The 13,232-nt window shown below is 35.3% G+C and overlaps 1 protein-coding gene across 1 annotated transcript in view; it reads right to left on the bottom strand.

The window, feature by feature from the left end:
• Window positions 1-5,926, bottom strand: part of LOC110460848 (5'-AMP-activated protein kinase subunit gamma-1-like) — a 331,224-nt gene extending 325,298 nt beyond the window's left edge. Inside the window, exon 1 of the mRNA XM_021514034.1 lies at window positions 5,822-5,926. Within this exon, the coding sequence (XP_021369709.1) occupies window positions 5,822-5,911 (90 nt within the window). The 5' untranslated portion in view covers window positions 5,912-5,926. The remainder of the gene's footprint in view (window positions 1-5,821) is intronic.
• Window positions 5,927-13,232: the final 7,306 nt, after the last annotated feature.

Raw genomic sequence — 13,232 nt, 5'->3', positions numbered from 1 at the left:
ACAAAACAAAACTCAAGTTAAAGAGTGATCACACATTTTACCATTATAACAAAGCTTAATCTTTTCAGTGTTTTAAACATGTTTTCGATTGACTTTGTTATAACTAAGTTTTCATGTAAGATGTTTATACAAGGTTTTATTAGGCACGTTTTTTCATCTGGGACACAGTGTCTAGGAAATACCTAGCATCTGTTTCCACTTCCTGGCCGTTTATAACACACTTGGGTGTCATAAAATGGCCATAAAATAATCACCTGAAGTGTATAATGTCAAAACATTTATCATAATTATGGTAATCCACTACAAGAAGGTCAGAAGAACTCACGTTTACCACTATCCATACAATATCAGCCCCCGAGATAATGACTTTAATACATGTATTAGAAATGACAGCCGAGATAAATGAGCTGGTACCTAAGAGTCTGACGAAGAGGACGTAAAAGTCCTATATAAGAAATATACTACTCTGTACTGTATAACATTTGTATCTATAGGCCCCGAATCTAAAATACATTTTTAAGTATCTATCGTTTATGTATCGGAAATATATTCTTACGTATAGGTCCCGTATCAGAAATATGTATAAGTATCTATAAGTAAGAAACAGCAGTATGTTTTCTACTTAGGCTGGTGATATACTGGTTCACACTTCACTTGTTGTATATCCTAAGGCAGCAATTCTTTCTTGCCATTTCTAAAGATATGCATGTTCTCATTTTTTTTTAAATTCAATAATCACAAATAATTGTATCACGTGTCACTTTTCTGAGTTAGAAAACAAAAACAAAGTAAGCAGGAACTCACAATGTAAGTCCAGATAGCTTTTGACCTTGAGGGTATAACTATAATGCTTCATGTGACCTTGACCTTGGCCACACAGACATGTATACGCAGCAACAAACCCTCCAGCGCCAATCAATTCACCAACCTATAACATTTCAGCAGAAACTTTTAATACCTAAATTAAAACTGTATACAGTCTGTAAATTTAAGCCTTGGCTATTTGGTGTCTGACCCCTTGCTCTGACCTTAAGGGTATGGACCTGTAAATAGTATGTTATATAACCATGTTGTAGTTATCCTGTTTCATCAACGGCTGTGCGTGATGAAGTGATAATGTTCCTCACAAGCAGTGAAAAGGTTGCGACGTATTCTTAATCGTTCAGATGTGACATTATTCAATCATTTATTAAAGATCAAGTGTCAAAAACAGCATATATGCTCACATAACGGTATGGATTTACATAGTTTAAGGTTTTTGTTGATTTACCTTAACACAACAAAAGTTTTAAACAAGATCTGTACTTCTAGGTTTGTAAATGTATGTGGGTTTTCTAACAACAGTTCTCAGAGAAGTCTTAAAGTATGTGCCAAACTTGTGATTGCTGTTCAATTTTAACTTCCCACATAATAACAAATTGTGACTGGAAAGATCAATGAATGGCCAGGAGTTCATCCCCATGGAATACCCATCCAGATGAGTATTTAATGCATGTTCAGTATGATATCCCCTTGCCAAGCATTCACCCAGTACATGAAAAAAGGGTTGATCTCAGGAACCATTGTAACAGGAAAGAGAAAGAAATGCACGGTCAGACTGGGATTTGAACCCTGAGGACCTCGAGCTCCTAATCTCTAGACGGACATTCTAAAACTTAAGCTACCTGGTAGCAAGCAATCGACCCAGTCCAGTTCTGCTACAATAGTAAAAGATAAGCAAATATTTCCAAATTGGGATTATGATAACAAATATCAAGGATATATATCCATATATTGCTCCAAACACAGAGCCAATCCCATGTTCATAAGCGCCCTGGTGATTACATTTAAGCACTTGAAACCTACGGTGAGGTACGATGTTAATTGATGTGAGAAACACAGTTGTTTACCTGGGCTTCCACCTAATCAAGGTAATAAGGAAAGAAACGTTCACCTGGACATCACCACCCTATATGGGTAATTGTATGTTCATTTGTCAGAGAGCATGTCATGCCTTCTGATAAGGTACATCTGCCGTTCGATCAACATCACCTTAAATTTAATTCTGATGTTATATCAACATGTCCTGTTATATATCTTATCTTCACGAGGAGAATTTCACCGGCTGCACCCAGTTTGTACATATCCCATCTATCTCAAAGATAACAGAAAACAGGTCTCATCTTCACTAGCTAACATTTCAAAACTATAGTCAATAGATTCAAGACTGAAAAAGCTTTTTTACCTCTGACAAGTTTGAGGAAAAAGGTAGGCATTCCTAGTCAAGGGAAACAATAATGGCCAGAGTTTGATGAAAAAAAAAAAAAAAGAATATGAAAGTGTCAACAAATCCATAATTCAAACTCTGACTCGAATAAAACTACGGCGTAACATGAACAAATGAAAGACTTACAAGGGGACCCTTGAAAAAGAACAAGGAGAATGAGATCAGGGCCTGTATTCATGAAACCGTTCAAATGCACCCGTTGTACCGCCAAACTCGGGTACCGCCATCTGCCACAATGTTTTGAGAACAGTCGTGCAATTATCTCTTTGTGGGCCCCTGATAACTCATGCTCAAGCCAACCAATTTTCTTGTAACTCACTTTAATCATGTCAAACATTGAAACAGTAATGTGCTTTAATTAAGTGTCTTCAATTTTTTTTCCAAATCATTGACATGATCAGATTTTATTAATTTATAAATGGAACAAGAAATGAGGCTTGAGCACAAAATCCATGCTTGAGCATGAGAATAGTTTCATGAATACGGGCCAGGTGTTCCGCAAGGGTGAGCATCTTCTGATTCATTGACAACACATTATTCTAGGGTCAAATCCAAATAATGTCACGGCCTTAAAGCAAGAATTTGGTTTGTGACAACTAAACAACAAAGCCCACTAATGGACATAATCAAAACATTGACGTTCTCATCACACAAACAAGAGAATTCTAACCCAGAGGGATCTTGGCGCCCACCATTGTACCATCTTCATTAATATTAGTTCTATATGTCAGTTCAATCTTTTCTCTTATATGTTTGATCAGTTTGCCTGTCCCCCATCTTAATCAATCTTTTGGTCAACCTCAAAAGTTAACATGCACAACTCAGGACCAAGGGGACCCTACATATCAAATTTGAGAAAAATTCATCAAATAAATTCTGAGAAATAGTGATAACAAACTTAGACTGTAACAAGATGGCCTGCTGGTATGGTTTGATATGTGTAACTAAGAACAAGTGAAGAGGTACCCTTATGGGAAATTTAAGAAAGATTCCTCCAATTTGAGCTTGGTTTTCCAATCATCACCAAAATTTGAAATTGGGAACAAGGAACCATTGAACCATTCATGTAAACTTTGAGAAAGACCCCTCCAGAACTTTCACAAAAACAGTGCTAACAAACTAATTAAATTAAAGATGGCTGCCTGTCGGCCATCTTAGTTTTGTGATCAGTCTCAAAATACAATATGCATATAACTAGGAATCATCTGATGATGGTGAGCTAAAAAACATCACATTTCCCAATGAGATGATGAGAGCCATAAATATTCCCTATAGCCTTCAACCAACAGCCTAACGTTCTTTTTGATAGCTTTGTTTTATCTAAGTGACTTAGACCTGTATACTCGATCCCTCCTAGAAGCTGCCAGTTTTTGTTTTAACAAAAGATTCTTCTTCCAAATCTAATGGACCAATAAGGTCAGTTTGATAACTTTGCTTTATCAAAGTTACAGAGACATCTATTTTCTATCTTTGGAGCTACTAGTCCTTGTTACTCAGGTGAGTTTTTCGCAGAAAGACAGTTTTTCGCAAAAAGACTGTTTCAAAGTCTAATGGACCAATAAGGTCAGAGTTTGATAACTTTGCTTTATCAATGTTACAGAGAAACCTATTTTCTGTCTTTGGAGCTACTATAGTCCTTGTTATTCAGGTGAGTTTTTCGCAAAAAGACTGTTTCAAAGTCTTATGGACCAATAAGGGTCAGAGTTTCATGATTATTTTTTTATCGAAGTGATCAATACTCATATTCTCCCTACTAGAATCTGCCAGTCTTTTACCGGAAGCTTTCATCCTTCACTAGTAAAATCTAATGGTATATTCCACCCCTGTTAATTACAACCTTCACGTGATTACTATAATTATCTGTATGCTGATTACTATTACTTGGTTTCTTGATAAACTTGCCCTAATTACAGAGGATCAAAACAGAGAAAATTTAACTGCGGCGAAAATTTCCTGACATAAAGTACTTCCCAGCAAGTACCCATTTGTGCTTCTGGAGAGACAGGAACGTTTACGATACGATGTCCTGCTGAAGGACAGTAATAACGACTAATTGATGCACGGGATGTCTAAACCCGTGACATCTCGTCAGTAAATATGCTGAAACACCAGAAACTGTGTATCCATACAGTCTCCCTAGTGTGAGTCAGTGAGCCTAGAAGTTCCATTTATCATTTCTCTACTTAAAACAGCTATAATGCTCCTAGTGTGCACTTTTTAAACAGAGACATTGACATAAATAGAGGCACGGTAGTCTAGTGGTAGGACGCCGGGCTCGTGACCGAAGGGTTGCGGGTTTGAGTCCAGCACGGCAATGTGTTATATGTTTGAGCAAGATACTTTACTCTGCTTGTTCCAGTTTACTCAGCTGTAAATGAGTATGTGGTTGGGCAGTGCTAGAATTGTTGAATGTTAGCTGTTAGTGACGAAATGGCAGCTCCGGTTGTATATATACTCCCCATGCAGGGAGTTGAGAAAGATATTAATGGCTGGTTGCATTGGCCCATTAACCACAGATAATAATTTGTGAACCGCTTTGAGACGACCTACGAACTAGGTTGTGATAAAGCGGTATATAAGAACCTTGAATTATTATTATTATTATTATTATTATTATCTGTCATAAGTTTCCCTTCATATTAGATTCATGATACAAGTTTTGGATTTTTCATGCTGCCGTCTGGCAATCAAATAAGAAAAATCCAAAAAGAGCATCATAAATCTAATATGAAGGGAAAAGAATAACAGATTCTTTTTATCATATAATACAAAGTAAACTGTATAATTGTGATCTGAAACAAAAAATTTGCACTTAGCCGCTGAAATGGTGAAAATTGTGTCTGCTTCACAATGATGTGCATCATATTGATTGTTCCTATTCGATTGTGATGCCATTTCCGGAGTGATATTACACACGTTACATAAACAAAATTTATGCGATGACTTTATGACACTGCATAACAAGTATTCATATGATAAATGTATAAATCTGTTAACATTTACATCTCTTGGCTTTGGTCATCATATGTCAGACATTTAGGGTAATTCTGAATTAATAAACCAAACATTATGAATTATTCAAATCTCTCAGTAAATCACAAGGTTTTTAATATCGCATGTAATGTATACTGCAGACAGAGGCAGACAGATGGACAGACAACTTTAAAACAGGACAGACAAGAGGCAGGTCCCAGGTTGGGATGTTGTGAGTATAAAGAAGATTCAATATACTTTAGAAATAACAGTAATTGCTTTAACTCATTCACCCCTGAAATTTCATAATGAACTATTCCAACCTTTGAATTGGAGGAGTTCAAATGTGTCTTCAGGGGTGAATGAGTTGAGACATGTCGGGGCTCTTGTAATGCATGCTGTGAAAAATTCAATGCTGATTATTAATTGGCTACATTTCATGTCTTAAGTTCAATATTCAAGTTTGTAGTGAAACCAGTATATAGATTTTCACTTGGGTAAAATTAATTGATCCAGAAAATGGCTCTTTGTGAAATGATTTATTTCTATATGAAAGAAATCTGAAATTTGAGGGTGACGTACCGTTTCAATCTTGAAGCGCTGCTTGTGCTGCAATACTTCATGCGGAGACAGCGGACCACAGTCGAAGTCTGAAGCTGTATCAGAACTCATGATGGCAGGGGTCTTCGTAAATCACACAGGTTAATCCCAGGTAAATCCCAAAAGTGAAGGATATAATCCAAAGAATATCTCCAGTTTTAAATGATTCTTCTTAACAATCCTTGGTTGTCGCACTTTTCGCTACGAAATTGACAAGCAAAAGAAGCTCTGAATATATCTTAGACAATTACGGACATTGACTATTGGAGCAAATATTTCAAAAGGTTAATGCTAGCAGACACTTCTAAAACTCCCTAGTGATTACTTGTTGGACCCAAGGTGACGATCAATGCAGGCTTAATATAATCTAATTACATATTCCAATTTTCTGAACAGCAGTTCAATTTGTGCAAGATCAATAAGTAGCATGTTTTAATAGAAAAAAAATCATCATGTCAAAAGCACTATAATTAAAATTAAATCGGTTAGAATATTCATAAACTTTTAAACATAAATCTTTACTTAAGATCTTTACTTAGCAAGTTATTTATTAATTCACCTTTGTTAATAAAGAAAGAAAAACATGATGTCTAGTGATCAATCTTGCATGTAGAAATTCTATTTAAGTTTTACAAGTTTAAAATTTCCTTTATGATCTGATGAACAACTTAAACCTCAGAGGCAATTATATGATACGAAGTTTCTTGTACTAGAATCTGATGTTAAATAAGAGAAAATAAAATGTAAAAATATACGATGCCAACTGACCATTATCTCATAACTGTTATGCCAAGACTAATCCATGCATTAAACTTGCTAATTTTAATTGTGTTGGAAACACCATAGAAAAATAAGGTCCAGTGCGGTACAGCCCTAGGGCAAGGCTACATCTGACTGACCTGTTTGGATCCTATAAGTACAGACCTCTCTGACCCTTGGTGCTAATTACGGGATATAATGAATAAATATTTACACAGGTTTCCCCAACATCCTAACAGTAACAACTATATATACAGAAGGCTAGGCTACCACTGATAAGGCCATCTTCACATAAACTGATCATGGTTGATTTTACTAACATTTGTCCTATGGATAAGTTTCCTAGCACGAGGTGACTTGGAGGTGATTTGAATGAGCAGAACCTTAACTCGCACCTACTATAAAAAATCAGTTTACTACTTTGATAGTAAATCCATGCCAGTATATATTCTCAACGTAGTTTTGAGAAAAATATTGAGAAATATGTCACTGACAGACCTTTAAATATCTTCTTTTTTTTTATCAGAACTTTAACTTCTACTTTCGTACAATACCTTTCATAGATAAATACAATTCTCAACAACATGCTTGCATACCAGGTTGTCATTATTTCAACAGAGAATTACAAGCTGAATGGCATTGTGTTATAATAATTAGCATTATATTGCTCTGAATTATAGAGTGAAACCTCATCTACTGTCAGGTGTATAAAGAATTTGATACGTACCAAAAGGTTTGATAATTTCCAATATGTATTAGCTATAAATGTTCACACAACTAAGAAGGTACGAACTTGTTGTAGCAGGTGAAGCTGATGACAGGTGGAGTGTCTAACCGAGCACCATGGTACACAAACTGTGATACAGAACTGCACTGATGTTGAATGCTGGAGCCATATATATATATCCCATACAAGTTTCTAACCATATACACCTACATACATATACATAGCCATAATGGTTTACGCAACAATGACAGGTGTAGTTGGGTCTGTCCACTACTTGTACCTGTACGACACTTACACAGGTAGAATAAACGACTGATACAGTACGCCACTATTTACTTACTGTCACTGATCAACCAAGTAATAAATAGCTAACAGTAGCGATGATTTTTTTTTTAAATGACCTGTGTCCCGTGCCCATAAGGCATTTTTCACAGTCCCTATAGATAAGTACAGTATAAAGTCTCCACACTTTACATTACAGCTTTAACTTGTATCAGGTAGCCTGTCACACTTATTTTAGCCGTGACCTTCACTCAGGGTCACTCATCACAATGTATGAGCAGCTTAACACGATTTTCTGGGAATCTGTCATAAATTACCAAATTACAATTCAACAAAATTTGTAAAATATGTATCTATTATTTTCATAGATCAACAGACAAAGCAGAACCAATAGCCCACTTGAACTCTTAATTGGCCTGTGGATCAATTAAAAACTTTTATCCATAAATATAACCAAGCTGACAAGAAATTTCTGGTCTACTTCGGCACGATAGATAGTTCATATGCACACATATTAATGGCTATAATGTCAAGCTCTATATGTGTTAAGTTTTATGAAAGAGAATTTCATTCTTTAAAGCAAACACGTTTCAGGTTTTTTTAATTTAGTACGTTATAACAAACCAGTTACGTTATTTATTAGATGGTGATTGTACAATGTGGCAATTACTCCACACTGACATTGGAGTTTATAAAATCATGATTACATAATGACCATACATATTAAAATTTTGATCAGAAAATTGACTATTATTTGAACCGGTTTTCTGTCGTCTATCAATGAATATGAAAATGACAGAAAATTGATCCTTATGTAATTAGTTTTATTTATATAAATAATTACAGAAAATTGATCCAACAGCCTTAGCTTTAAACAGGTGGTTTGGTTCTATTTAACATTCACTTTTAGTGGAACTTGACTGGTTTAATTGCCTCATTGATCCTTTCTCTGACGAGAGTCGATTAACCATTTCAAAGACCATATCACTCCCATATATCCCTGTGTGAGCTTCAAAACATGAGTAAAAAAAACAAAATGAGCAGGGGCTGTAGAAATGATGTCAACCTAAGTTCCCATCCCTAATATGGTCAAATGACTCTTCAACCTTGACCTCAGATGACCACCAAATCTAATTGGGTATAGAACTCCATGGTACCATAATATATAAAGTGTAACCCTTTCACCACTGTAGACGATAATGGACTCATCCATATCAATGCATGATAGAGTCTACTAAGGTTACATAGGGGTGAAAGAGTTTAAATATATTTCTTTTGGGGGTGCACGAGATATCTTGTACACAACCTTTTTAATACGGATGGATGGATGGATGCACAATCAGTGTTTGTATAGAAATTTTACTTCGAAATTCTATCATTTTTATGGGCCTTTTTTTCAGTAAATAAGTTAAGATCACCTGGGAAAGGGTAAAATAACCCAAAATCTTTAAACATCATGTAAATTACGATTACTGACACCATTTCATTGTTAATTAGTAGGTCCTGCTGTAGTCCATAAAACACCAGTATGTATGGCTGTTCCTCAGGCTATGACAGCGGCTTAAAGAAATAATCAGGGAAAACAAGCAGGGTCTTTTGGTCTTTAAGCGCACTCCATATTTAATAACATGTCACCAATTTATGAATTCCAGATATTCATAATCGATTGTCTAAAATTGGAACCACTACCAATTGATAGTGAATCATAAATTGATTATTGTCACCCTACAATTTTTATTTGTCTTTTAAGAATATACATTTTCTAAAGTCCTACTTAATATGCATGTGAGAATTAATTAATCAAATCTCTGATCTTTTCAGCCCAAAATATTAAACAGAAAAAAAACTCTAAAAGCCATTGTTTAGAATTGCTTATTGATGATATTAAATATAATTGTAAGAAACTAAACTGAAAATCAATATCAAATACGTGAACAAAACAATATTCTGACCTTTATAGAAAAAAACATTTTATTATTCTGACCTTTATCTTTGACCTTATCCTCAAATTGTTTACAGATAAAACGAGAGGCCCAGAGGACCAGTATCGCTCACATGAATATTTATAGCAAAATATTGAATAAATGTTACACTGTACAAATATTTCCAAATATTGGCTCTGTCTCCCAGCAACACACAATTACCTTATATTTCATTGGGTCTCATTCTCCTGTCCCCATTGGGATGGGGGGCATGGTTTCTACAACATTGAATAATGTTGGGCCAAGGATACTCTATATCAAATTAAATTAAGATAAAGCAATAGGATAAAGTAGGTAAAGGTCATTTCCATTCACAAATTTTGTTGGGCTCCATCCAAGGAAGCTACTTGTTAAATATCACCACTCCATGCCTTTCACTTCTTCAAAAGAAGCTGTTTGCAGTTTTTGCTACATTTGACCCCTGTGACCTTGAAAGTAGGTCGAGGTAACTTTCAATAGCAAACTTGGTCAGGCTCCATCTGTGACAGTTACCAGCCAAATATCATAATTCTATGCCTTTAGATTATTCAGAAGAAGTCATTTGAAGTGTTGACATATTTGATCCCTGTGACCTTGAAAGAAGGTTGAGGTCATTTTCATTTGCAAACATTGTCAGGCTCAATCCCAAGGAAGCAACCAGGCAAAAAATATGATTCTAGGCATTATTATTTTTATCAGAAATTGTTTTAGAAGTGATTGACATATTTGACCCCTGTGACCTTGAAAGTGGGTCTAGGTAATTTTCATTCGCACGCTCAATCCCTAGAAGCTACCAGCCAAATATTATAATTCTATACTTTTCAGTTCTTCTTCAGAAGTCGTTTGGAGAGTTTGACATATTTGACCCCTGTGACCTTGAAAGAAGGTTGAGGGAATTTCCAATAGCAAACTTTTTCAGGCTCCATCCCAAAAAGCTACCAGCCAAATATTAAGATTCTGTACCTTTCAGTTCTTCAGAAAAAGTTCTTTAAAGTGTTTGACATGTTTGAACCTTGTGACCTTGAAATAGTAGGTTGAGGTAATTTTCATTGGCAAACTTTGTTCGACTCTATACCAAGAGGCTACCAGCTCCATATTAAGATTCTATACTTTTCATTTCTTCAGAAGAATTTGTTTTAAGTATTTGACACGTTTGACCCTGTGACCTTGAAAGCAGGTCAAAGTCATTTTTGTTCTCAAACTTTGTTGGGCTCTTAAGGATAGACCTAAATCAAGTTCAAACATTCTAATTTTATGAATTCTAGTGATTATAAATAATAATGATCATCCAAATTTCTCAATATGATTAGTGTTCATGATTTTTCCACACTTTTATCCCAGGGTCCATTTCCTAATTTAAACCAGGTAGCATTCTGACCTTAACCTTTGACCTTGTCCCCTGAATCCTCATAAATTCTCTTTATCAAAGCAGTATTTATATAAAAGGCCAATGGGTGAAAATATCTGCTATACGTGTCTTTCATTTTGACCTGAACCCAGTAAACAATGATTTCCCAGACCAGCAAACAACATGCTTGAAGCAGATTTGTCACAACCATTCGGTACAGTATAAAACTGTTTTGACCATTTGTGTGAATGAAGGTTAGGGTTAGGGTTAGGGTTATAAACATATTTTATTTAAATTTTATAAATATGATACAGCTGGGTTAATATGTTTTCCAAAATGACAAAACTATGTACACTATTGTCAGCAGGGAAAGGTTTAGTCAATGGTGTTATTGACTGCACAAAATGACCTACTTATTGATATTTTTCTGACATAAACATGGTGTAATTAAAACACTTATACCATTCACTTGCCACTAGCCTGAAAACTCTGTCAAGGAGGAGCTTAAAAGCCAAATAAAATATATCCAGGTTCTTTGTTTCCTGGTCAACCATCAGTCCTATCAACATTTTATCCTTCTTGTAAAGCCATTTTTATAAGAATTGTTAAATATGATTTTCAAAAGTATTGATAGAAAAATATATGAAACTGGAACCGCATGTCTATTATTTTTTTATTACTGTTTTGGCTGATGATAAAATATCAAACTGGAAGAACAGCATGCATATACCACATGTTGCCTACTATAAACCCAAGGGGCTCTTTTCCTGAAGAAAGGCAAACAAAGAGCACTGGGCTTTTTCCTAAATATGACCCAATATGTATTTATTTATTTATACATATACACTGTATATATACATATAAAGGCAACAAGAGATGACTCAGTAATCACTTCCACTTGTAATTTATCCATTTATATATAGCAGTAGAAGATGGCATACTAACAAGCAGCAGTGCTTACAGAAGATAAAATACAATCAGAATAACGTTTTCAACACTTACTCTAATATTCAACAAGAGTACCGCAGGGCGCAACAATATACGCCCGTTGAATGCCATATAGTGTTATATACTTTCTTACATTGAAATAAGATCTGCATAATTCAATGAGTGGTTAGCTGACATTCAAGGAAACACAACAACATATCATGATTATTTAGCCTACTAAGTTTCAAAGAAATCTGTCAAAAAATGTAGGAGGTCTCTGGACAAAAAATCAAATACTGAAATGAACAAAGGCCAATTACTCATGGAAAAATTGTTGAATCAAAATTTTATGATTATAATGTATACCAATTTTCAAAGAGATCGGTCGAAAAATGTAGGAGAAGATTGCCGGACAAACAAAAGTTTACGCCGGTTGGACGGACAACGCCATACCGTCAAATTTGATGGACGTATAAAAAGAAGGTGTAATGAAAACATCCTTGATAACTAAACAAGTTATTAGGAACCTTTCAAAGTATTTGATGTCTATATAGATGAAAAGTCTTCTACAAAAAAAAAAGTTTTACAACAATTATAAAACAAGTTATTTCAACTTATATTAATCACTTTTGTTAGCTCAAATGGTAGCCTACATGTGGTCTCAATGTGGGAGGAAACTGGAGTTCCCGGGGAAAACCCACGTGGTCGGTAGGTCACCACATACTTTTTTCACATCTGATTCAGGGAATTGATTCCCTCAGCCGCCTTGGTAAAAGGCTATCCACTGCGCCACTCGACCACTCATATAAAATGTTTGTAAAGACGATGCCTGGCTGTAAATTGTTACCTCCTAGAAATGTTTATATTAACATTTAAATAGAACAAATAACAACTAAGTATAGTAAATGTACAACATTTAATTACTGTTGTATATATAACATATATAGAAAAGTCAAACTACATCACACATAATTGATATATCCATCATACAAAAGAATACATTGACATACAATTTGAAAACATAAAAAAAAGGCATTTCTGGGGCAAACTCAGTGACGGTATAGAGTGTCAACGCTATTCCTCGACTAAGCTGGCGGTTACATGGTTCTCTATATGTGTGCAGGCTTTGCTGTTACACTAAATAGAGTGCGAGGATGTAATAAGTAGTGGTGGAGCCGTTTCCGCCTTATCTACTTCTTGTGTGGCCAGACCCAAAGAGGAATAGCGTCTCATGTTTTAACTTGATATAATCTTATGTTTTACCCAGACTGGCTGTAACTCTTTGGTTACATTGCTCCAGTCATTGCTCCAGTCTGACTGGCTGTAACTCTTTGGCTACATTGCTCCAGTCTGACTGGCTGTAACTCTTTGGCTACATTGCTCCAGTCT

This window comes from Mizuhopecten yessoensis, unplaced genomic scaffold, assembly GCF_002113885.1.
Source record: "Mizuhopecten yessoensis strain PY_sf001 unplaced genomic scaffold, ASM211388v2 scaffold10489, whole genome shotgun sequence".
NCBI lineage: Eukaryota > Metazoa > Mollusca > Bivalvia > Pectinida > Pectinidae > Mizuhopecten > Mizuhopecten yessoensis.
The sequence above is the reverse complement of the archived record's forward strand: the minus strand, read 5'-3'. Positions and strand labels throughout refer to the sequence as shown.